Source organism: Silurus meridionalis, chromosome 17 (genome assembly GCF_014805685.1).
Source record: "Silurus meridionalis isolate SWU-2019-XX chromosome 17, ASM1480568v1, whole genome shotgun sequence".
NCBI classification, from domain to species: Eukaryota; Metazoa; Chordata; class Actinopteri; order Siluriformes; family Siluridae; genus Silurus; species Silurus meridionalis.
Genome location: NC_060900.1, coordinates 27,601,452 through 27,628,080, shown reverse-complemented (window position 1 = coordinate 27,628,080; position 26,629 = coordinate 27,601,452). Strand labels below are relative to the sequence as shown.

General features: G+C 40.9%; 1 protein-coding gene across 1 annotated transcript in view; it reads left to right on the top strand.

The window, feature by feature from the left end:
* The window catches only part of plxna3 (plexin A3), a 169,802-nt gene extending 158,043 nt beyond the window's left edge, over nt 1-11,759 (top strand). Inside the window, exons 26-32 of the mRNA XM_046870918.1 lie at nt 39-142; nt 244-340; nt 920-1,110; nt 2,716-2,885; nt 2,996-3,208; nt 5,106-5,256; nt 7,539-11,759. Coding sequence (XP_046726874.1) covers nt 39-142; nt 244-340; nt 920-1,110; nt 2,716-2,885; nt 2,996-3,208; nt 5,106-5,256; nt 7,539-7,634 — 1,022 coding nt within the window. The 3' untranslated portion in view covers nt 7,635-11,759. The remainder of the gene's footprint in view (nt 1-38; nt 143-243; nt 341-919; nt 1,111-2,715; nt 2,886-2,995; nt 3,209-5,105; nt 5,257-7,538) is intronic.
* The last annotated feature ends 14,870 nt before the right edge of the window (nt 11,760-26,629 follow it).

Below are 26,629 nucleotides of genomic sequence, written 5' to 3'. Positions count from 1 at the left end.
CAATACGTGCTCCATGACTTCTCATTTTGTCTCATTAGAATGGAGACAGGGCCGGCTCACGAGAATCATCCTTCAAGACGAGGACGTCACCACGAAGATCGAGAGCGACTGGAAACGATTGAACACTCTGGCGCATTACCAGGTCGGAACAGCGTGGAGTCTCTGACAAACATGTGACACCTACAGATGTTTCTTGTATTAGATACTGATTCTCGTCTCTCGTCTGTCTCTTTATTTGCACAGGTGACAGATGGCTCAGTGGTGGCTCTGGTTCAGAAACAAGTGTCTGCCTACAACATCGCCAACTCTTTCACATTTACGCGCTCGCTCAGTCGATACGGTACGCTCCATCTTCTCTTCCTCTCCTTTTCTCTCCTTTCTCATCAACTTCCAGTCTGACAGAGCCTCGTCATCTTCTCCTTTTACCCATCATATCCCACACTACCTTGGCCAGAAATGGTCTCTTTTCACCGATCCGGCTCCAACTTGATCGATTTTTGTTCTCAGAAAAACACCACTGTTCACCTCAGATCATTGTGACAAGGTCAATTCATTCTTCTTGAAGACCTGCTCGGTGCTGTGTTACCGTTTTTTTTGTTCCTGTTCGGTTTTCTTACACGAGTCCCAGAAAGCAGTTATTGAGACTCAAAGAGGCACAAAGACCTGAAATTATTGCTTAAAAATGGCGGCTGAAGTCTGAACCCAAGCACCTGCTGGACGCAGGCTGTTAAATCTCTTTACAATAAGAAAGATTTGGAACATTTGATTTCTGTAGACATTTTAATTCTCGCTATAAAAGAAATCACGGATCTAAACTTGAACAAAGGACATGGACAGTAATTTTCTTCACTGAAGGTATATTGTGTACCAGGCCGTGATTTGACGTCGTATGGCTGTTATGTGCTGTTCCCCGTTATAGAGAGCTTGCTCAGGACTTCCAGCAGTCCGGATAGCCTGCGTTCTCGAGCACCGATGATCACCCCTGACCAGGAGACTGGAACCAAACTGTGGCACCTGGTAAAAAACCACGAGCACGCAGACCAGCGTGAAGGAGACCGCAGCAGCAAGATGGTGTCTGAGATTTACCTCACGCGCCTTCTGGCCACCAAGGTATCCAGACATGAACTGATGTCTCCTGTGGGATTTATCAAAGATTTTCTTGGTGTTTCTACCCAAACTTTCCATAGCTGTCAGTTTAGCTGTAATCTTACATCTGCTCAACCAAACATCTGTCCAAGACTCCTCAATCTATAGATTCTTCCTTTTATACATTCCTCCATCTCCCCATCCAATCATCTATCAATTTCACTGAAATACACTAATCCATTATCCATATATTAATCCATCCATTCATCCATTTATCTATCCATTTATCCATCCATCTGTTCATTCATACACCCATCTCTTTATCCAGCTATTAGTACATCCATACATCCATTTATCCATTAACTCATTCATTGACCCATTTGTCTATCCATCCATCTATCAATTCATACACTTATCCATCCATCCATCCATTCATACCCTCATCCATTTATCAATCTATTCATCCATTAAATCATTCAATAATCCATCCATCCATCTATCCATACACTCATCCATTTATCTATCTATTCATATGTTAAACCATCTATCCATTTATTCATACACCATCCATTTATTTATTCATATACCTATCCATCCATCCATTCATCCATTTATTTATTCATATACCTATCCATCCATCCATTCATCCATTTATTTATTCATATACCTATCCATCCATCCATTCATCCATTTATTTATTCATATACCTATCCATCCATCCATTCATCCATTTATTTATTCATATAACTATCCATCCATCCATTCATCCATTTATTTATTCATATACCTATCATCCATCCATCCATCTATCAACCCATTCATCCATCCATACATTTATTCATACACCTAAAATTCATACACCTAATTTAGCCATTTATTTATCCATCCATTCATTCATTCATTCATTCATTCATACACCCAGCAATTCATCTATTCACCTATCAATCCTTCTATGCAGCCAAAAAGCAAATATTAATCCAATCATTAATTCTTTTATCTCGCCATCGTTTCACATATTTTCAATCCATTTAATAATTCATCCGTCTATCTACCCGTCCATCCATCCATCCTTCTATGAAACCTTTCTTTAATCCATCCAACCACCAATCTATATCTCTCTCCATCCAACCAAACCATCCATCTATATCTCCATTTATCCATCTAATCATCTTTTTATCCATCCAGTCTCAATTTATTCAATATGCTTTTATTCCTCTATCAATCCTCTCTCTCTCTCTCTCTCTCTCTCTCTCTCTCTCTCGGCGTATCGTGTTCTAGCTCACTCACTTCCACTCTGGTCCATAAAGCTGAGTTACTTGTATATAAACTTGGCCTGATTTATTCCTGAGCAGTGTTAAAGCTAATCACAAATCAGATTTAGGATTAAGAGGCCATAAAGGCTGTGTGATCGCGTGCACCGAGCGGCGCTACGTGTATGTACGGTGTATAATACGGCGCGCGATGCCGAGCTGAAGCCGTGCATTACACGTGAATAATGCGGCGTCCTCGCGGCACTTAGCGAGCGTAACTGAGAAGATAAGGCAACACTATGCGTGATAGACTGATAGCACGAGTGTTGAGTGGAGCATCAAATTCTAACCATGAGCCGTGTATTTGCTGCATGTTCAGGGCACGCTGCAGAAGTTTGTGGATGATTTGTTCGAGACGGTGTTCAGTACGGCTCACCGTGGCAGCGCCCTCCCTCTGGCCATTAAGTACATGTTCGACTTTCTGGATGAGCAGGCAGACAAGAGACAGATCAGTGACCCAGATGTGCGTCACACCTGGAAGAGCAACTGGTAAGCCACTACACGCGCACACACACACACACACACACACACAAACATACACATGCTTACAATCCTGTCCCATCTCACTTCCTGTTGCATGTCGTTTTTTTCTTCTGCAGTTTGCCTTTAAGGTTCTGGGTGAACGTCATCAAGAATCCGCAGTTTGTATTCGATATCCATAAGAGCAGTATCACGGATGCGTGCTTGTCGGTGGTGGCTCAGACCTTCATGGACTCTTGCTCAACGTCAGAACACCGTCTAGGCAAAGACTCGCCGTCCAACAAGCTGCTTTACGCTAAAGACATCCCCAATTACAAGAGCTGGGTGGAGAGGTATGAGATCAAAAAAAGCTCTGCTCCATCAACAATGTTCTATTTTGTTTAAAATAAATACAGACACTAAATGGACAAAAGATTGTGGACACCTGAGCACTTGTTGAACATCCACATTTAGTCCTCATTTGCTTTTAAAATGACCTTCACTCTTCTGGAAGATGTTCCGTTAGATTTGTTTAGAGAAGTTTAGAGAGGTACTGATCCAGGTGTGGTGAGGAGGCTTTGGGTTCATTCAGCATTCACATTCATTTATATTTAATAGGGATGAGGGGTCAGAGCTCTACAGCAGGAGATCATCTACTCCAACCCATGGAAAGTGTATCTTCATGGAGCCCCCTTGGGCATGGTTATGCTGGAACAGTTTTGAGTCTCCTTGTTCAAGTGAAGGCAAAATGTAATGCTACCACATCCCATAGACGTCCTGTTCAATTGTGTGCCTCCAACTTTGTGGAAGGAACAGATATGGCTAGAAAAGTCAGGTGTCCCGATACTTTTGTCTGTACACTCTCTAAGTCTCAATCAACCAACTAAATAAGCTAAATTGTGATTTTATTAGATAGTTGTATTAACTGTGTGCAACAAACAGGTCTGGTTGAGATGATTAACATCTAAACAGGGTTTTTGAATCTCAGTTGTGATAAAAGCTAAACTGCTGAGAACAGGATTATCTTGCGTCTTAGGTTCTTCTGACACCAACCCAAATTTTGTGTCTAAAATGTCATTTGTGATACATTTTGGTGTAACAATTATAGCAGAATCCAATTAATATGGGTTTAAAGATCTACAATTGTTTTTTGGAAATGTTTAGATTCACAGAAACTACAGGAAAATATTTATTCCAACTTCAGTGAGACTGACGGATACACAGGCCACGCCTTCTTAATTAAGACTAACAGATATTTAGGCCATGCCTCCTTTAATACTAACACATACACAGACCACGCCTCCTTCACTGAGATTGCCAAATACACAGGCCACACCTCCTTCATTAGGACTAACAGATACTTAGGCCACACCTTCTTTCTTAAGACTGACAAACACAGGCCACACCTCCTTTAATACTAACAGATACACAAGCCACACCATCTTCTTTAATACTATATGACACACATGGCCACACCTCCTTTATAAAAGACTAACAGATAAACAGGTCACACCTCCTTCATTAAGACTGACAGATAAACAGGTCACGCCTCCTTCTTTAAAACTGACAGATATACAGGCCACGCCTTCTTTATTGAGACTAAAAGATATGCACGCCACGCTTCCTTCTTTCCTTCATTAAGACTGACACATACACAGTCCACGCCTCCTTTGTTAAGACTGACAGATACACAATCCACGCCTCCTTCGTTAAGACTGACAGATACACTGGCCACACCTTCTTCATTAAGACTGACAGATACCCAGGCCGTGCCTCCTTCATTAAGACTTACAGATACACAAGCCACGCCTCCTTCATTAAGACTAACAGATATACAGGCCACGCCTTCTCCATTGAGACTAACAGATACGCAGGCCACGCCTCCTTCATTAAGACTACACAGGTTCTTGCGTGTCCAGTATCTGGTCTTTTTAAGGTAAATAAAACCTGATGTCTATGACGTGGTGAACTTTAGGCTTTAATCATATAGTTCTGCTACAAACTCTGGCAAAATGGATGAGTTTGTTTTGTAATCAGATTCCAGCTTTCAGTGTTCATGATGATCCATTCTAAGGCACTTAAATAACCAAAAATAGGCCACTAAATCCATTCTTTGATTGGCAAACATACCAGTGCATATTGTTATGGAATGAACATTGTTCCTTTGAAAACACACACAATCATGCTTTTAAATTCACATTGATCACTGGGAATAAGCAGAGCATTGATTTTGTGTGTGTGTGTTTACAGGTACTACAGAGACATCAGCAAGATGCCGAGTATCAGCGATCAAGACATGGACGCCTATCTGGTGGAGCAGTCCCGTCTCCATGGCAGCGAGTTCAACACACTGAGCGCGCTCAATGAGCTCTATTTTTACATCAACAAGTACAAAGAGGAGGTGGGTTCTGCTCTCACTGTTCCCACAGGATCCATTCACACCCATTTCACACTGATCCCAGACCTGCTTTCATTCCCTTTCACTCTCAACACATTTCAGAGCAGAATGAGGAGTCTCGTGATCACCGAGTGGGAACGCTCGCTTAGATGTGTTAGACTTCTACCCATCCAACCACTTATCCAGCCATCCATCCATCCATCCCTTTTTTTGTAACATCCATCCCACCCACCTATTTATTCACCAATTAATTCACCCACTTATCTACCCACTCATCCACCCACCCACTCATCCACCCAGTCACTCATACACTCCCCACCCACTTACTCATCCACCCACTCATCTACCCACTCACTCATCCATTCACTCACTAATCTGCCCACTCATCCACCCGCCCACTCATCCACCCACTCACTCATCCACCCACTTATCTACCCACTCACTTATCCACCCACTCATCTACCCACTTACTCATCCACCCACTCATCTACCCACTCACTTATCCACCCACTCACTCACCCACTTACTCATCCACCCACTCATCTACCCACTCACTCATCCACCCACCCACCTACTCATCCACCCACTCATCTACCCACTCACTAATCCGCCCACTCATCCACCCACTCACTCATCCACCCACTTATCTACCCACTCACTTATCCACCCACTCATCTACCCACTCACTTATCCACCCACTCGTCACCCACTTACTTATCCACTCACTTATTCACCCACTTACTCATCCACCCACTCATCTACCCACCCACTCATCCACCCAGTCACTCATACACTCCCCACCCAACTATCTACCCACTCATCCATCCATCCAGACACCCACCCACCCATTCATCTACCCACTCATCCACCCACCCACTCATCTACCCACTCACTCATCCACCCACTTATCTACCCACTCACTAATCCGCCCACTCATCCACCCGCCCACTCATCCACCCACTCACTCATCCACCCACTTATCTACCCACTCACTTATCCACCCACTCATCTACCCACTCACTTATCCAGCCACCCACTTACCCACTTACTCATCCACCACTCATCTACCCACTCACTCATCCACCCACTCATCTACCCACTCACTCATCCACCCACCCACTCCCTCATCCACCCACTCATCTACCCACTCATCTACCCACTCACTTATCCAGCCACTCACTTACCCACTTACTCATCCACCCACTCATCTACCCACTCACTAATCCGCCCACTCATCCACCCGCCCACTCATCCACCCACTCACTCATCCACCCACTTATCTACCCACCCACTCATCCACCCACTCACTTACCCACTTACTCATCCACCCACTCATCTACCCACTCACTTACCCACTTACTCATCCACCCACTCATCTACCCACTCACTAATCCACCCACTCATCCACCCACACACTTACTCATCCACCCACTTATCTACCCACTCATCCACCCACCCACTTACTCATCCACTCACTAATCTACCCACTCACTCATCCACCCACTCACTCATCCACCCACTCACTCATCCATCCATCCCGCCTTTAAATAGTTAAAACATTCATCCACCCACCAAGCAAGTTTTAGTTTATCCATCGCTGTCTTGTGAAGTGTGTGTGCTTGTGCTTCTCTGCTTTTTTAAAGCAGTAGTGGGTTGAATGTTATTTATGCACATCAGGGCAGCAGGGAGACGGCTGTGTAACCTCTAAAGCTGTGTGTTCTATATATTAATAGGTTATTATTTCATTTTATTCAGGATCCACACTCATCCATCCATCCATCCATCCACTTATCAGCCCATCTACCCAACGTCCATCCATCTATCCATCCATCCATCCATCCATCCATCCATCCATCCATCCATCCATCCACTTATCAGCCCATCTACCCAACGTCCATCCATTTATCGATCTATCCATCTATTAAAGATCAGGTCGATTCATAATTAATTAAAGATCTTTTAGATAACAGAAACCAGCGTTCCTATAACTCACAACCAAATAATCATTACAGATCGATTGGAGAGATAAAAAATATTTATAAATTATGAGCAAAGAGAAAAAAAATACCAGAAAGTCCATGAATTGCAAATGTTAATATTGGGTCCATTTTAATGCACATGTCTTATGAGATCATGCTTCATTTTCATCCTGAGTTCCATTCAGCCTTTTTGAGCACTCCGTGACAAGAAAGCTGACCACGGAATATTGAATTAAAACGTGTGTGTGTGTGTGTGTGTGTGTCTATCAGCTAATGGCTTCCCTTTCGCTTTCTCTCATCATGTAGATCCTGACGGCACTGGACAGAGACGGGTACTGCCGCAAACACAAACTGAGACACAAACTGGAACAAGCCATTAACCTGATGTCTGGCAGCAGCTGATGGTGCAGGAGGAGAAGAAGGGAAGAGGAACGAAGAGGAGGGAGTTATAAAGGGAGTGGAGGGATGAAGACAGAAGGGGGTCGGCTGGAAGCCTCGGAGGAACTGACCGGTACTGAAACGTCCATAGCTTGTGATGGGACGAGGAGAACCTGAAGCGAAACACACTGGACAATCAACACTCAAGCAACCACAGCACACGGACACCCAATATTTCACTCTTTACTGTGGACCAGAACCTGCACAGCCAAAACCCCGTCACTTCTCCTCTCCATATCAATCTCTCACTCTTTTTCTCTCTTTCTGTCTCAATCTCTTAATCTCAAGATTTCATTTTCCTCTTTCCGCTCTTCTCTCTTTGGGCTCCGTCTTTCTGCTTCTCCTCCTTATCGGCGTCTATCCCTCGTTCTTTTACCGTCTCATGCAATGGCAAACTGCCAAAAAAGAAAACAAAACTTTTGGAATCGGACAACTGTGGATCACTAAGATACATTCCAATAAGAAAAGGCGCTACGTGTGCCGTTGCCGTGGAAACCGCGCCGAATCGTAAAAGCCAGTGCCATGATCGCGAGGGATGAGTGTGTGTGTGTGTGTGTGTGTGTGTGTGTGTGTGTGTGTGTGTGTGTGTCGAAAAATGCCGAACGCAAAACGATGCAATTTAAAACATTTGTAAGCTTTCGAGGGTCTGAGGGAATCTCCGCAAATTGGAAGGAATCCCTCACCACGTTTTCTTCGTGTGTCAAAAATCGCCATAGACCAACAGAAAAAAAAAAAAAAAGAGCCTTTTCTCTCTCTTTCTGTTTCTCGTCTTTCGTGAATCCGGGGCCAAACGGACCTGAGCGGTGCGAATCAGCGTCCTTCAGAGCTTGCCTTTCTGTTACGTCTGGACTTATCCCTGAACACCCTTACCCCCCAACCCCTCGTCTCGACCGTGGTTACCCTCGAGACGGATACTTCTGCTCTGACGGCGTTTTTTACCCGTTATGTTCTAACCCCCGTACTCCTTTACCCCTTCACCCCCCCTTACTTGATCCTTGTTTCCTTCAATTCTTTTTTTTTTTTGTATGATACCACTGTGTTACTGTGAGGGTTGGAGTGTTTAAACTCAGATCTTGTGCTTCTTCTCTGACGGGAGAGGGTTTTTTTAATAACAGGCATCCTGCCGTAATAGATCCATCCATCCGAGAGCAATAAGTCGAGTTAAAAAACGGAAGCCATGAGTTGAAATTTCAGCGTCCCGTTTCCATACCACGCAAATTATTTATGCATTTTGTCTGTAATCGTCAGCGATTTGCAGAATTCGAAGTGTAAATTGTGTAACCGTAGCAACCAAACACAACCGGGAAACGAAAACAAAATTCTTCTTCATTATTTCATCGATTTTAAAAGGCAATCGACTTGAAAATTCTTGAACTTACGAAACGTTATACTCCGAATCCGTAATCAATCCTGCGCCAACGTCGTTCGATTTTCCCCCCACTTTAGCGTCTCTGGTACTCTAGAAAGCATTCGGAAATGGAGGCGTGGCTAAACAGCGTCAGCTTTTTTTTCATATGTGGCTCCACCCTTAATTAATAATGGGGTATTTATTCTAATTTATTGAGTTATTTATTAACGCAGGAACGTTCGATACGCTATTAAGGTGTACAGTATTAGCGATCCGGCGTATCGTTTCCTCCGCTCTACCGACGTTCGAGACGTGTAAACTCTCCGTGTGGATTTATGCAGCTGCGTCATTTTAATTATATAGCGTAATGTATATTTTGAAGGTTAAGAAAGGTCAAATGAGATCCATGCGCAAGTTTGGGATTTGGAGCGTAGGAAGATGGACGCAAGGTTTATTGATGATGATTTCTTTCAGATTGTGAACGAATAATCCGCATAAATTTGCATGAATTACCGAGTTTATGAATCCTCCAATGCTTTTTTTTTTAGCGTTCCTGCATCTCACAGATAAAGCATTTCTTTTTTATAATCTTGGTGCTTCATTACACAAAACACCAGAAACCAGTGCGAAACGCATTTCAGCCCAATCGTACGCTGTATGGCCAAAAGTTTGTGGACACCTGAACATTCTATTCCACATTTAGTCCCCATTCGCTGTTATAACAACCTTCACTCTTCTGCACAGCTGTTCCACAAGAGTTTGGAGTTTGTTTATGGAGTTTTTTGCTCAGCAGAGGTGTTTGTAATGATGTGGGTTGAGGTCGGAGCTCTATAGCAGGAAATCTTCCACCATATCCAACCCATGGAAAGCATATCTTGTGCTGGAACTAGTATTAATTTCACTTAATATATACCTTTTTATGTGTATATTTCTTAAAAAAAATTTTATTCAAATAATTTTTTTATTTACTTTAATCTTTGATCTTTTAATGCGAGCAACTGCAACCGAACAATTTCCCAATCGGATCGATAAATGATTCTGATTACTGCATTATTTAAACTCATCCTGTAAAATTCTGTGCAAAAGTCCCAATACTTTTGGCCGTACCGTTTATTTCTGAAAGTAAAGCAAAAACTTTATAAAACGTCCCTCGTTTTGCTAGAAATCGGGTCGGTTTGGAACTTCGCGTCGTCTGGGCGAGGTGTTTGTACCAGAATGTGGAGCTCATTAGAATTTAAAAAGCCCTGATAACGAAATCGTTTCCTTTTTTAAACGCGTTTCATGTTTTTCCTTCTTGGGGCGAAAGGAAGAGAAGAAGAAGAGGAGGAGAAATCGGGGGTGGGGGAGGGGGCGGTGGGGGTGATGGGGGTGGCGGCTCGTGTGGAATCCGCGAGCGACTTCGCATGCGCGAGTTCTCGGGTCAGCAGAAGAGAAACCACTCAGTAAAATTAAAACCAATCATAAATCTACACCAAAAAAAGAAATATATAGAAATAAATATATCTATACGTCACGATCAGTTTGATTGACCAGATCTCAAGGTTTACATCCGAATTCCTGAACTGTGAGTAAAAGCCAAACGTACTGTCGGGAAGGTTCTCCTTCTCCGTATATACGCACTGCCTGTAAGACTAACGGCCATCAGGGCGATCGATTTTACGTTCGTTTTTCTCTCGTTTTTTTTTTTTTTCCTCTGTTTGTCGTCTTAGAGAGAGAGTTCCTCGTTACGTTCTCCTCTAGCCATACGAACCGAAACGTCGTCTCTATCGGGGTTTTATTTGCAGCACAGCCGTTCTAACATGCTTCAGTGTGTAAAGTGTGTGTGTGTGTGGCGGGGGGGACAAACAAAAAACAAACAAACAAACAAAAAACGCATACTATTACAAGCACCTGTACTCGTGAGGAAGAAAGGAACGAGTGTGTGAGCAAATGAATGAGTGATGTGGGAAATAGTGTTTTTTCTGTAGTATCACTAGAAGAAAATGTCTGTTTTTTGATCCATTACTACATTTCGGTCAGTGTTCTAGTTCTAAAAGATGTTTAAAAAAAAAAAAAAAAAAAAACACGCGTTTCTGTCTGAAATTACTTGATTCTAATTTATTTGTCGTTTTTTTTTTTTTTTTTTTTTTCGTCCGTTTCTCCCAAATGTTCTAATCAATGATATCGTCGAGACTTGTTTACAGTTTCTAAAGATTAAAAGTAGTTTATTAACATTAACGATGCGTCTGGAGAGGAAGTGGTTATGTGTCTGGCTGATTGACTGAAGAATGAATGACTGCTTTGCCAAGTCCTTAATTCTATATAAATATATAAATATATTTTGTATAATTATTGGTTCCGAACTGTTTATTTTAAATTATTCCTTTTTTTTTTTTTTTTTTCGTCTTGCATTTTATTTTTTTTATTTTAAGTCGGTTCACAGGAAATTGTAGGAATGAGTCTGTTCAAACGCTGGCTGCAATGAAGTGTTTTTGTATATATTTGCACTTTTTTTTACTCGACGCGCAACGGTTTTTGAAAAGCTCGGACTCTTGACGACATTCAAACGACAAGCATGGTGTTCTCTTTTTTTTTTTTTTTTTCTCCTGTTTTACTAATTATTAAAAAAAAAAGATATGTGGATGATGCTGTATATTTCTTGAATGTTTCTTTGTATATGTTTGTCATCTGCAAGGACTATTTTCTCTCAACAGATTGATGTTTTCATTTAAATAAAGACAAGTGGCTCAGTGAAACAAAAATATATATATATACATACATACATATATATATATATTCCAGGTATGGATCGGGTGTCAGGTCTAATCAGATAACGAGTGGGTCTGAAAGTGTGTGTGTGTGTGTGTGTGTGTGTGTGTGTGTGTGTGTGTGTGTGTAAGTGTGCCAGGACTCGGGCACACGTTTTTGCATTACACTAGCAGTATTTAGCATTCATGGAAATGAAAGTATAATTGTAATTGAGTAGGTAGCAGAAATAAAAAGAAAAAAAACATAAAAAAATCTACCATAATGTGTAGTCAGTCCATAATTAAAAATAACTTGCATAAAGATATTTACAGTTTCTTCCGAAAAGCGATGACGTCTACTGAAAGTCTGAACAGTAAAAGTAGCTTCAAACCACGGATCAGAATTATTCCAATTAACAACCAAACACACGTTTATTACGTTTCTATTTCTCTTCTCTTTATTTCCAATTAATATTATTTGTAAAGTGCTTTAATAATAGAAATCGTCCCAAAGCAACTTCAAAGTTGCTTCAAATATATTCAAAATCAAATGAATATATAAAAGAAATTTGAATCTTTATTTGAATAAAAAAACTTTTTTAAATAAAGTATCAGAGTATCAAAGGAATATAATTTTTTACGTTACAAATGAGTCCCTAAAAATGTGACCCTATAGAGGTCATGGTGTTGAAGGAAAAAGAAACCCAAGGAAGAAACCTTGAGACTCCATTTTCATGATTGAACATTGTAGAGGGTATCAGCAGGTCTCTAATGGAGACGTGAATGTCCTGAACTATTGTAGCAGACTGTTTATATTAATTGCAGTCCATCATGATTCCTCCATGGAAGAAGTAACTATAAGAAGGTGGTCATTCAGTTTAAAGCTCTGGGTTACTGATCAGAAGGTCAGGGGGTTCAAGCCTTGGCATCACCAAGTTGCCACTCTTGAGGCCCTCAAGCAAGGCCCTTAACCTTCTGTGCTCCAGGGGGCACTGCATCATGGCTGACCCTGTTCTCAGCAGACCCCAGCTTCGTAACATCGCTGGTATATGTGAAGAAAAAATTTCACTGTGATGTAAAGTACATGTGAGGAGTAAAAAGCAGGTTTAACCTTCCACAGGAACCTCATAGATCTTCATCATACGCTTCAGTTTATAATAATTTTTTTTTTTGCACACGAGGAAATTTTCCTTCACTTGAACTTGGAGACCCAAACCTGTTCCAGCTCCATAAAGATGTGCTTTCCATGGGGTGGAGTGAAAGATCTCTTCCTATAGAGCTCTAAGCCCTATTGAACAGCTTCAAGATGAATTTTTCATGCTGGCTGCACCCCCAGGCCTCCTCACCTCACCTCCATCCGTACCTGACTTTACTTACACCCTTGTGATAGAATGAATCTCCAGAAAATCCAGTAGGTATATCTTTTTCAGAAGATTGAAGGTTATTATAACAGCGAATGGAGATTAAACGTGGAAATGGGATGTTCAAAAATCTGATGATCAGGTGTCCACCAAGTTTTATCCATAGGCTGTAAAACATTTTAGATACGTATAGACTTTGATAAAATTTGACCCGAAGATGTTCCTGAGATGCCCAAAAGTGCCTGGTAAAAGCCTTCAGGGATGAAACAAGAGGAGCCGAGATCGAGTCAAGACTTTCCCCTCAGGGAGCGTTTAGATGTCGGATTGTATCACAGTGAACTTGTAGATCCTGCAAGTGCTTCATGTTAAAACTTTTTCAACACCACCTTGTTACCAACTTTATTCATTACGGCAGTAATACAGTATAACGAGAGGTCATTGGGGAAGAGTTTAAGCTCCTGAATAAACGAACACAAATGAAGTAAAGTGCTGAAGTACACAGAGAAAATTGTTTTTTTTTAAACACCTGGAGCATATTATGGCTGATTGTGTTTTTCAGTGAACCTCAGACAAAACAAAACGTGAACGTTTTTAAATACGTCTGTGTAAACACTATAACCGCCTCTGCTCAGGTCCTAATATGATTCTACATTAGTGCTCTGGTAAAGATGTGCTCTGGACACCTGAACTGGCTTCTATTAGAACATTTCATTCCATATTTAGTTCCTAAGTGCTCTTATAATAACCTCCATTTTTCTGGGAAGATGTTTCATTTGATTTTTATGGCACCAATATGGGGAAGAAACCACATATGGCTGGTCAAGTCGGGTGTCCCAATACTTTTGACTGAGACTGTTCCAGCTTTATGTGGTTCTTCTTCAAACATTTAGCACACATTCACAGGCAAATGATTATCTATAGATTTTTGCTTCCAATTCCCAAAGCTTTCACTTGAACTAGGAGACCCAAACCTGTTCCAGCATGATGATGCCCCTGTGCACAAAGCCAGCTCCATGAAGAGCTGCTTTACTTGGGTTGGAGTGGAAGATCTTCTGCTCTAGAAGATATGCTTTCCCTGGGTTGAAGTGGAAGATCTGCTGCTCTAGAAGATATGCTATACCTGGGTTGGAGTGGAAGATCTCCTGCTCTAGAAGATATGCTTTACATGATTTAAAAGATCTCCTGTTGTAGAGCTCCTGTCTGAATTGATTTTCAAACCAACTGCACCCCAGGCCTCCTCACCTACACCTGTACCCTACTTCACTAACACCATTATTGAGCACAAATCTCCACAAAATATAGTGAAACTTATATATATATATATATATATATATATATATATATATATATATATACATGGAAGGTGTATTTGAACTGGTGAATTTGTGTGTGTGTGTGTGTGTGTGTGTGTGTGTGTGTGTGTGTGTTATGACTTGTGATGTCCTACAAGTGTTCCTGGGTTTCACCGTGACATAAACACCTGAAGATTAATTCATTATTAATGATAAGGTTCTGAATAATGGATTCGGATCTCAGCTTTTTTTCCGATTTTGTTCCTTATATCTGGAAAACCCTGAGCAGCCACACCATGGAACCGTATTCTTTTTTTTTTTTTTTTTTTTTTTGTCTAATCCAGATTTTCCTATTATCCAGGCCTCGCACGTCTACCTGGGCCATTTTACATTATCACTGATTTTACCTTTTCAAGCCAATTTTCCATTTCATTTTCTTTGTATTATTTTTTTTGTATAAATTAGTCATCTCTAAGTTGAAGAAGTTTGATGCACCAAACCTGGGCTCTGTACTGAACCCTGGCAGCACTTAGCATTTAACTTTGATGGCTCTTCTTGAGAAGCACTCGGCCGCTCAGTAAAAAGCCTTTGATCACTATGATTTTGAATGAATGCACGAGAAAGCCTACTAGTGTTCAAAGTAACATCAAATTACTGTATTTTGCTCTTAACATTGCGAACAAAATTGTCTGACAACCTTTTTCCCACATAATGGCTCATTCGTGGGGAGAAAAAGATGTTGAGGAGGGTTTTTTGGGTTTCTTTTTTTTTTTTTTTTTTAAACATGTATAAAACCTAGTTGAACCTAAACCACTTTACATGAGACGGGACTAAAGAAAGAAATGCCACCCGGGACCGTGCACTATTATGGGGTCTGATTGCATAAATGCACCATGAAACATCACCTCTCAATTGGGAAATATAGGTATCTATTGTGGATGGAGCTTCTCCATGATTTGTGAAAAAAAAACAACAGTTTCTTTGGGTTTTTTCTTTACTGACTGGATATTTGAAGGTGGCACCATGGATACTTATGTATCAAAGAGGTGTAACATCTGAAGGGGATAAGCAGGAATGGCGCAGCAGCTACCAAAAGGAAAGAGTTGAAGAAAAAAAGATGGGGGTAAAAAAAACAAGCAGGAAAAGAGGAGGAAACTTGCCTCTAGGGGTGTAGAAAACCTATAAATAAGTAATGTGTTATAAGGAGGGAGGGATGCTCATTAGCCTGACTCGCTCTATCCTGCAGCAATGACGTGTGTGTGAGTGAGTGTGTGTGGGCGCAAAGTGGGGAATGACTACACACACACACACACACACACACACACACACACACACACACATATACATGACCGTCACAACCCTGACTCAACCAGTGAGCCCTTGAACTCCAGCAACATGAGAGAAGAGGTAACATTTTCCATTACTCATGACTTCAGCGCTACACGATGGTGGTGTGTTGGTTTTAGCTTGAAGACATCTTTTTATCTCAGATGCCAAAGCCACAGCAAGAGCAACTCACATTAAAGTCTGATTTGTTCCCGGGATTCGTGTGTAACTTTGGCACAGATATAAAAAAAAAAACTCGATAAAAAATTCAGCAGCACAAACTAGAAGAAAAAGAAAGATCGAGATGATGAGGAGGAACCACTGATTTTTTGATGTTTATGTGTCAGATTTGTCATCACTTGAGAAGTTAAAATATTGCTGCTACAATTAAATATCTTCATCGTCTTCTAGGAATACATTTTATTTTATTTTTTGCAAAAATTCTATTTATCTTTTATATATTTCTTCGGAATTAAAAAAAATTTATATTTTTGCTTTATATTACGAGGTTGTATCAAAAAGTCTCGAGACTCGCTCTGTTTACAAACGATGAACTTTATTTATCTATATTTATACACCATCACCTTCAAAACAATCCCCTTGTACAGCAATACAGCGCTCCCAGCGTTCCTAGCATTCCCAGCGTTCCTGTCACTTCTGAAACGTGTCCTGTAAGTCTTCTTTTCTCAAGCACTTCTGCCATCTCCGTCAAAATGGCGACCGAATAGCTGTTTTTCTAGCGAGAAACTCACGTGTGAGGAGGTCAGTGAGAGGGTGCATATGTGGTAAGAATAGCAGACGTGGTAAGGCACGTGGTCAAAATAGCACAGGACGATGGCGTCTTTTGGCACACTGACTTATGAAGGTCGGTGCCTCCTGTGACTGTGCATTTCAGCCTTGTGGTGTCATCTGTTTGCATGTTACAAAACTTGTCTCGAAACTTTTAGATACCGCCTCATATATGTACCAATTTCTACGGTCAGGTGTCCACAAACTTTTGCCAATATAGTGCATGTAGCAGCGTTTACATTCTTTATTACTTGATAAAGTAATACGATTTTAAAAAGCAGGCTGAGGTGGTAGTGGGTATTGTGCATGTGAGACCAGATTCTAGATCTTGAAGTTCTCCTGGTTGAAGGCCCAAATTGCCTACAGGAAGAAGCTTCTACTCAGGGAACAGTCCATTGTTTGATTTGTATTTGACAGGAAAGCCCTTAGTTACAGTGGAGAATTCCATTATATAAAGTACAAGTTTTTTTTCTTCCTGTCTGCTACCTAGCTATAAAGAAGCTCGGAATTGTCATGTAGCCGTCATCTGCTGACAGCTGGACCTCAGAATTACACTAATGCAAAGCTATATCATTGTTATGGGATTATTTATAATTTTTATATACTTCATATATAGTGAAGTACAACTGGTTTTAGGACCATGAGGACCTCTTCGAAATGCGATCGTCACCACTAGTGTTTCTCATCCCATTCCCCGTACGCATGCAGCGTGCTCAAGCGCAATGCGAGTGCAGTTCGTTTTTTTCCTAGGGGGCCCAATTGAAAAATGACCCCTGCTCTTTATGTCCGGTTCACTTACTTAGAGCTGAGTTCCGAATAGTGACGAGTGCTCATGATGAATGGGGTTGGTGAATCCGGACATGGTGTTCGATCATCGGAGGTCTAATCTAATCCCAATCCACAGGCGTCAGACGTTGCTTCGAGAGCTACTTTGCAAAATTAAAAGCTGCCTCCTGTTCTGCCGATCATAAATGTCTCGCTCGAGCCCTGAGACTGCAAGCGTCAGGGTTTTTGCATGTCATCGATTTAGGTTTTAAGTTTTACAGGCCTGACCCGCCCATCTTCTTACGATTCTTGCTCGATGGATTTTTTTTATTAGCCCCAATCTGGCATGGGAGGAGGAGGAGGAATCTTGTCCTGGAGGGCTATGCTCCATAGAGATTTTTTTAGCATTAGTAAGCAGCTGAATTAGCATTTATTTACCATAACTATGCTGGCAAATGAGTCATAGATTTGCACAAATGATATAATAAAGTTTGCTGAATGTGTGAGGTCTTATTGTGTAGCTCACAATTCCTAAATTTCCCTATTAACACACATACACATGAACGTATCAAAAGGTTTCACTCTGTTTACAAGAAAGTACCTCATTTAACTACGTTTACACACTATCACCTTCAAAACAGTCTTCTTTGACAGCAATACAGCACCCTCAGCATTCTTCTTGAATGTGTCTATCACATTATAGAGTATCAGAGGGGATGTGGTAGCCCATTGTTTGAGGCTCTGGGTTACAGGTCAGGGGATCAAACCCTGGTATTGCTTTTGGGGCCCTTGGGCAAGGCCCTTAACCCTCTGTGCTCCAGAGGTGCTGTGTCATAGATGACCCTGAGCTCTGTCCCCAACTCCCTAACACCTTTTTATTTTTCATTTTGTTCACATGATAGTAGTGCATCAGTAGTGCATCATCAGTTTTGCTGCCTCTCAGTCCTCAGGAAGAGTTTCACTTGTTCTCCATGTGTCCCCATGGGTTCCTTCATGTCTCTGATTTCCTTACTCCCCAGGAGAACACAATGAAGGTGAATCACCTAATGTAAATTACCAACAGTCCTGCCCTGGCCTCCAACCCAGCATGCATTCCTGCCTCACAGTCAGTCTTTCAGCATGGGCTTTTGGTTTAATGCATTCTTTTCCATGTATTCATTCTCCTTCCATTTTTTTCTTTAGTGGAGTCATGTTGGCAACAAGTTGAGGTCAGCGAAGGGATTCTAAGCCTGGCTACTTCTCCTGAGGGATTCTCAGATGTTCTTAAACCAGTTTGGAGATGTTATTTCTAAAATGGGTCCTGGGTTTGACCTTAATCTCCATCCATGGTCTAGCAGGAGCTGATCAGGGGGTCATTATAGCATGCCCAGAACACTTCACTAGGTTTTGGAAAACCATTCTGAGAGTATGGAAGAATTCTACCCTTTCAATAGAGACATAGATTTCCTTCAGTGTTGCAGTTTCGTTACTACAGACCTTTACAGTATCTGTTACATGGATGGCCCATGTAGAATCCAAGTCAACCTCAGGATCTCTTTTTGTTCTTCATTGCCCAATCATGAAAAAGTTCCAGCAAACTTCTCCTCTATTGTCAAGGACTTTCTCCTTCTTCTAAAGAGAGCATCCTACATTTTCCAAAAACAATCCATGGCCTATAATTTGGCTGATGTCTATCTATTTCCACCTAATACAGTTTTTATTCATTACAAACGTCATGCTTTATCTTATGCATTTATTCAAGGAGATCAGATCTCAAATATCAGAAATATGATCTACAGCAACAGCGCCATGTATTTATATTACAATCAGGAAGAAGGTTTCATCTATTTAATTGTGTAATTGCATTTTTTTAAAAGTCACCTGCCACAGGTATTCTCCATCAGTCTCAATGCATTCAGAGAAAGGCACAAAGCCAGTCCCGCTTAATTCATAAAATGGCCTTCAGGAATAATTACGGCGAACAGCAGCAGGAAGAATGAGTGGCTGGCGCCGGTTTGGGTGTCTCTCTTCTAGTCTGGAGCACCCCACTGCTTTTACTCCACCACAATAGCTTAATTAACAATGACTTTTTGCGTTTACATGTGTAGCATACTATTCAACCCGATGTCAGGATAAACGCACCAAGGAACAGAGACAACACTTGTAAAGTAAAGTAAGCTAATAGTTCTGGAATAAACGTCCTCAAGAGGCTTGTGAGTATTTACCATTTACTATCAGTTAGCAAGAATACAACTAATCATTGCATTAGGTGGGTTTCCGAACATGAGTCCAGATGTTTATAGTCCTTACACGAATATATCGACATGCATTATTGACGTTTTAATGATTTTAGGTCAGACCTGAGCTCTGCATCCTCCACAGTCAATGAGTTTGTTGTCCAGTAAGGGAAAAACTGCAGTAATCTGAAATGGTTCTGTAACCAAATTATTTTGAGATCCTCACTCATAATCTTGTGTAATAGCCAAAAAACACAGATTTCTATCATAATCATTCTAAAGGTAACCTTAAAGGTGGCACAAAGCATACAATGTAATGGTTTATCCATCCATCCATCCATCCATCCATCCATCCATCCATCCATCCATCCAGCTATCCATCCATCCATCTATCTATCAACCTACCTTAGCATCCATCCATCCATTCATCTATCCACTTATTGATGCACCCATCCATCAACCCAATTATCCAAACACTCACCCCTCAATACATCTCTCCATCCTTTCACTCATTAACACACCAATCCTCCATCCATCCATCCATTCATCCATCCATCCATCCATCCATCTATCCATCCATCCACTCATTTATGCACCCACTCATCCATCCTTTTATCCCTTACTGACACACCAATCCATCCATTCATCAATCAATCCATCTATCCATGCATCCATCCACTCATACATACATTTATCCACTCATTGGCACACTAATCCAATCCATTTATGAATCCATCCATCTATTCATTCATTCATTTATTCATTCATTCATTCATTCATTTATCCATCCATCCACTCATTGACACACCAATCCATCTAATCAATTTAAACATCTACCTACCTATCCATCCATCCATCCATCCATCCATCCATCCATCCATCCATCCATCCATCCATCCACCTAACCATTCACCTAATTATATATCCATCCATAAATCCATCCATCCATCTATCCATTCATCCATCCATTCATCCATCCATCCATCCAGCTATTTACCCATCTATTCATTCATCCGTTATGTTTGGCTCCACTTGGCCTCTTAGACTAAAACATCATTTCAAATCAAGTTTTTCTGACTGATCACCTTCTACCCTGATGAGTGTGGTTTTTCCAGAATGACTCCATCCCCATCCTCAAGACATGAAGACTCACTGAAGGATCCTTCACAGTCTCCAGATCGCAACTGAATTAAAAAAAGATCTATGGGGGAGATTTTGGAGAGATGTTGCACAGCACTTTCAGCACTAAGCTGAGGGAATATCCTTAAGAAGAATGGTGTTCTTTGCTGGAGAGCATTTAGGCTGTTAAATTTCTGTCATGTCTGTTTGTATAAAATAATAATATTTTCATTGCAGTATTTGTGTGATGGAGTCAAAACACTATTCAAAGTATTCTCCTGAGTAGCTCATTTCTGACTGTATCTGCCTCAGTTCACCTTGACCCGTAAAACCCTGGCAGCTGTGTGTGTGCAGGGAGTTTCTCCAGCTGGATTCGGCCGGTCCTCAGGGTTCCTGCACGCTGCTATCTCTCTGTATGGAGGAGTCAGTGAACCGTAACTCGCTGCCAGATTCGTTCCCAGCGTGAGCGTTAAGCTGAGTATCAGTGAGCGTACAGGTGCTGTTCAGCGTACTGTGATAACCGCTGAGGATCAAGCTGGTCCTCTACACATGAGCACGCTGCCTCAGATGGTTGGTATAAAGTCAGAAATGAATTCAACAAAAGTTTTTTCACTGGGCTTGGAAGGAAATTAAAAGCTTAACAACGCCGACTTAACTCGATTCGGAGCTTGTGCTTTGGTCCAATCCTAAAAGAGTACCTTAATCATGGAGCTTTGGAACATTATTTATGGAATCAAAGACTTGGTATTGTGGGGTTTTGGAAAAATTATCAAGAATGTTAAGGAATATCCATGATATCCATTTTCACATACACAATGTTTTCTTTCAGCTGATGTTTGTTTGCCATGAAGATTTTTTATCACAGCTGCAAAGTGCTGACACTGGAGACTCCTTCTATAAATGTGTAGAAAAAGAAAATAAACACCTGCCTTTCACAATCATATGTGGTTGTTCTCCAAACTGTTTCCACAAAATTAGCACTGAATTTTTCAGTCACTTGGACTAAAAGACACAAACATGTTCCAGCATGACAATGCTCCTGTGCACAAATCCAGCTCCATGAGGATCTGCTTTATATGGGTTGGTGTGGAAGCTCTGCTATAGAGCTCCAACCCTATTAGACCCCTTAGGGAAAAAGGCTGACTGCATCCCAGGCCTCTTAATCTCACCTACCTCAGAACACTGACTTTACCAACTGGCTGAATGAATCTCCACAAGCACATTTCAAAACATAGTGAAACATCTTCTGGTTATTAAAACAGGAATTCGAGACTTGAAGAAGCACTTGGAGAAGCACATAATGATCTTATTGTTGGGTGTCCACAGTTATTTTGCCTATATAGTGTATGTATATGATGTAGCTTTCACGTGCGCATGCATCGATCATACAAGTCAAAATGTTTTAGCTGTTGCCTCAGAAACTATTAATATAATATAAGTTAATGTCAATGAAAGATTTGTCTAAAAGATGCTGATCTAAAACATTAATCAACACCTCCTGACCAATTAGGATTGAGCATTAAGCAGCGCCATGGAAGCTATGCCTGTTTGGGCAATATTCCTAATTACTAATAGCACTTGTTGAAAATGTTTCCTCCTAAGTCGACCCTCTACACCCCCAGCCCCCCAATCCCCCCCTGCCCCACACCCCGCCCTCTCTGTAAAAGCCTCTGAAATCAATTATTTTGTCATTTTTATTCTCCATGATGAATATCACCGCGTTCCGTTTTTGCTCCAATAAGCTCTGAGAGCATAAAATTGGTAAAGAGATAGTGCTCGTTCATCAATTAGCGTCTTTTTTTGTGGGGCGGCAGGAGGAGAAAAAAAAAATCATTAGCTCTGCACACTTACTTAATGTACCTTCCAGTAAGTGTTCAGTTCTTCCTGGTTCTTAGCGCAATGACAAACCGGAGAGAAAAAAAGAGCGAAAATGATTTCTAGCATAGCGCACGTTAATATATTCTGACCTTAACAGCACAAAAATACAGCAATCGATCAAAAGCGTGAGAGTAATAGGCCTACGGACATAAACCGGCACTTTCTTTATGATAAATTACACGCGTGCGTATTTAATTAATAACCAACTTTCTGGCAGCTGCTCGGCGGCCGTGCGATTTACAAATGACTTTAATTACTGCTGTTATGTTGTTTTAAGAGCTCACAATGCTCCGCAGGTTCACATCAGTTACACCGTACATGCCGAGAAATAGGCCGGGTTTGTGATACATGCATCTGAAATACAAAAATATTTTGTCATTTGGATTTGATGAAGTTTTTACTAAGGAAAAAGAGCTGAGTCGTTTTATATTGGGAAAAAAAGTCGTCACGGCGTTTGTAAATTCTTGTATACGAATCATCAAGCGATTTGAGATAGCTACCAAGCATTACGCTGATGTTCACAGCGTACTGCGATCAAAACCATTTAATTATATCTTGACAACGGAAGTGAGACTGTTTCCAGCCATATGTGGTTCGTCTTCAAAATGGTAGCAGAAATCTGGAGGTACACAATTGTACAGGACGCCTTCGGATGCTGTTGCTTAAAAGTTTCCCTTCACAATGTAAAGATCCAATCAGTAAAATGTGACTCCAGTAAAAGTTAAAATGTCCCTTAAAACTTTCACTTAAATAAAAGTACAAAAAAATTTGCCTTCAAATGAACTTAAGTATCCAAAGTAGTGATTTATTATAACTATAATGTTCATATTATCATTTTTATCACAAGATACTTTATTTAATCACTTTAACGTGTAAAGACTCGAATGTGACTCTCAGCACACTGATCTATTAATAGAATGATATTAATGACTCAAATACTGATTGATTTCTATTACAATCATCATGAACCCAAAACCTTCTTCAAAACAATCCCATAAATAAATCCACGTGTGTTGTGTCGAGTTCGAGTCTGGAGTTTCTTCATCATTTATTCCTCTCTAAATGTTCTGCTTGATGTTGAACTGATGCTCAACTGTATGTTGGTGATCAGTAGATCATTTGTGAGTCGCTCTGGATAAGGGCATCTGCCAAATGCTATAAATATAAATAAACTTGATGACCCAAACCTGTTCCAGCATGCCAATGCTCCTGTTTACCTTGCCAGCTCCATGAAGATCTGCTCTACATGGGTTGGAGTGGAAGATCTTCTGCTATAGAGCTTTATTGAACACCTTTATGAGGAATGTGAATGCTGACACCACCCCAGGCCTCCTCACCTTCTCACCTACATCAGACTGACTGTACTAACACACATCCTTGTGATTGAATGGACCTCACACAAAATCTAGTGGAGCATTGTAGCACCACTTGGACTCATCAGGACCGTGCCACTGGAGGTTTTTGAGGAAAGACGTATAGGAAATGTGACAAAAGCCCTTTTTTTTTATCTTTCTTTCACCAGAGTCAACGCTACTGAAGGTGATTTGGCCAATTAGTGGTGCCACTCTGTCCTGCCATGTTTGTATGTGGACTGGAGTGCTTCAAGATGTTTGTTGTCACCTTAAAGATTAGCTTTTGGCCGCCTCAAAGTTAGCAGGGTGCTAATCACTGCACGCTTTGATGTCACCCTCGTCGTCATGTTCAAGCCTGGGCTAATAATTGAAATCATTAAAGGCTCGGCCCTTGCTAATCCTCATCTATAGTAACCTTCTCTCTTTCTCTTTCTCTTTTACTTTCTCTCTCTCTCTCTCTCTCTCTCTCTCTCTCTCTCTCTCTCCTCTCTCTTAAATGAATGTGCTTAGCGTTTCCATCGTGACATGACAGATCCTTGCAAATTATCCCCTTTGAATAGGTCACATTTTCACAGTTCTTCCTGGCTGCAATTTTTTATCCCCTGCCACCCCCCTCCCCACCATTCCCTTTTTTTCTCTATCATTATTCCTTCTCATATTTTCCAGGCCTTCATTTGTCACTAACGCAGGCGCAATTCATTCATTTTCTCGTAACAATCATTAATTCTGTCTTTCCATTTTGTTTCACTGAGTGGCCAAGGCTTCTGAGACGGCGTTTAATATCGCAGACTGAATAAAATACACTTTCTTATGTTAAACGCCATCAGCTTCATCAGCTCCATCATCTCCATCATCTCCATCAGCCGCAGTATGTGTTATCCTATATATTATATGTTAAAACTGTAAAACAATGCATTTTGTAGCAAATTTTGCAGAAATATTATAACAGAACAACCACGTTATGTTTATCTTTGCCTTATGATATTATAACATTCTGAGTGGTGAAGTAAAGAACACTGATGATCTCTTCATCATGGCACCTGTTTGTGGGTGGATTTATTTATTAGGCTGCAAGTGAACATTTTATACTCAAAGTTATTGTTAGAAGCAGGAAAAATGGGCGAGTGTAAGGATTTGAGCGACTAGACGTCTAGACGTCTGGGTCAGAGCGTCTCCAAAACTGTAGCTCTTGTGGGATGTCCCTGGTCGGCAGTGGTCAGAATCTATCATTGATGCACATGAGGAGTGAAGGCTGGTCTATGTGGTTCCGATCCAACAGACGAGCTCCTGTAACTCAAACTGCTGAAGAAGTTCATGCTGTTGATGCTCTGGACTGTTTTAGCAGCAAAAGAGGAACCAACACAATATCAGGCAGGTGCTCATAATGTTATGGCTGATCGGTGAAGTTATATATAATTTATTTATATCACATATTTGGTGCACTTTATGGATAAATGTGAGATTGTGTGGTTTTTGAAAAGCCTATTCCACATTTAGACTCCATTTTCAGTTATAATACCCTTCACTCTTCTAGGAAGATGTTTCACTAGATTTTGTAGTAATTTGTGCTCCCTGACTTCTCCACCCATTTGTGGTTCTTCTCCAAACTGTTATTACAAAGTTGGAGACACACGATTTTATAGGACGTCTTTGGATTAACTAGGAGACTCAAAGCCTGTTCCAGCATGACACTGCCCCTGTGCACAAAGCCAGCTCCATGAAGATCTGCTTTACATGGGTTGTGGTGGAAGATCTCCTGCAATTAGGCTCTGACCTCAACCCTATTGAACACCGTTCAGATGAATTTAAATGCTCACCTTCATCAATACCTGACTTTACTCCTGCACCTTGTGGCTAAATGTGGTTCTGGTTGGATTGGACTGGTTTGGTTGGACAAGATATATGAGATTGCTATTAAAAATACCATTTACAACCATTAAAATTGAGGACAGGTTCCTTTTCGAGTCTCCACAAAAGTTATTCATTTAAAATGTATATTGTAAATGTATATATTTTACACATATTTAATGGCACCCAGATCATGGACATGAATCTTACTCTTCAATTGATTTCTTTTTGATTTTTATGATTTAATGATATTATTATTATTGCTTTGTCAAATCCTTAAAAAAATCACAAAGCATCCAGTGAGGTTCTAATCATCTTGTATCTCAATTATCCCCTGATAAAACTTTCACCACATGCTTTTATACTTGTAATGAAATGCATCTCCAGCTAAGCGGATTGAATCTGATTGCTGTGTCATGCGTAAAATGAAAATCGGCTCATTATATTTGATCACCGTCTTCCTGTAATGTTCTTCGTTTCCAGCTTCTGGATCCATTGATTGCTTAAAAGCATCACTGTTTGCACTCGGGGAGCAGGTGTGTCATGACGTAAGGTTTTGGATGGAGGCCTGAGTACTTTAGTGTCAAAACTGTTTTTTTTTTACTCGTAGATTTCATGTTTACGCGTAGATCCTTGAGTAGCTAGGACTTCCAGCGCTTTTCATATGTATAGGTTTTTATATGTTCTCCTTATGTGGGTTTCCTGTAGGTTCTTCCTTACCTACAGAAACACCATAAAGACAGCTGGCTGCATTTAAATCCCTCAAGGTGTCTGAATGTATGTGGAAAGTGCATAAGGTGGATGAAAGTCCAGGGTGAACTCCGTCTTCACAATGTTTAAGGTTCTCAGATTAGACTCGAGTTCTGCTTGGATTCTTCTACAGTACTGAAGGAACAGGTAGGTGTTTGGATGTTAAGACCGCTTCTGATCAAATACCGA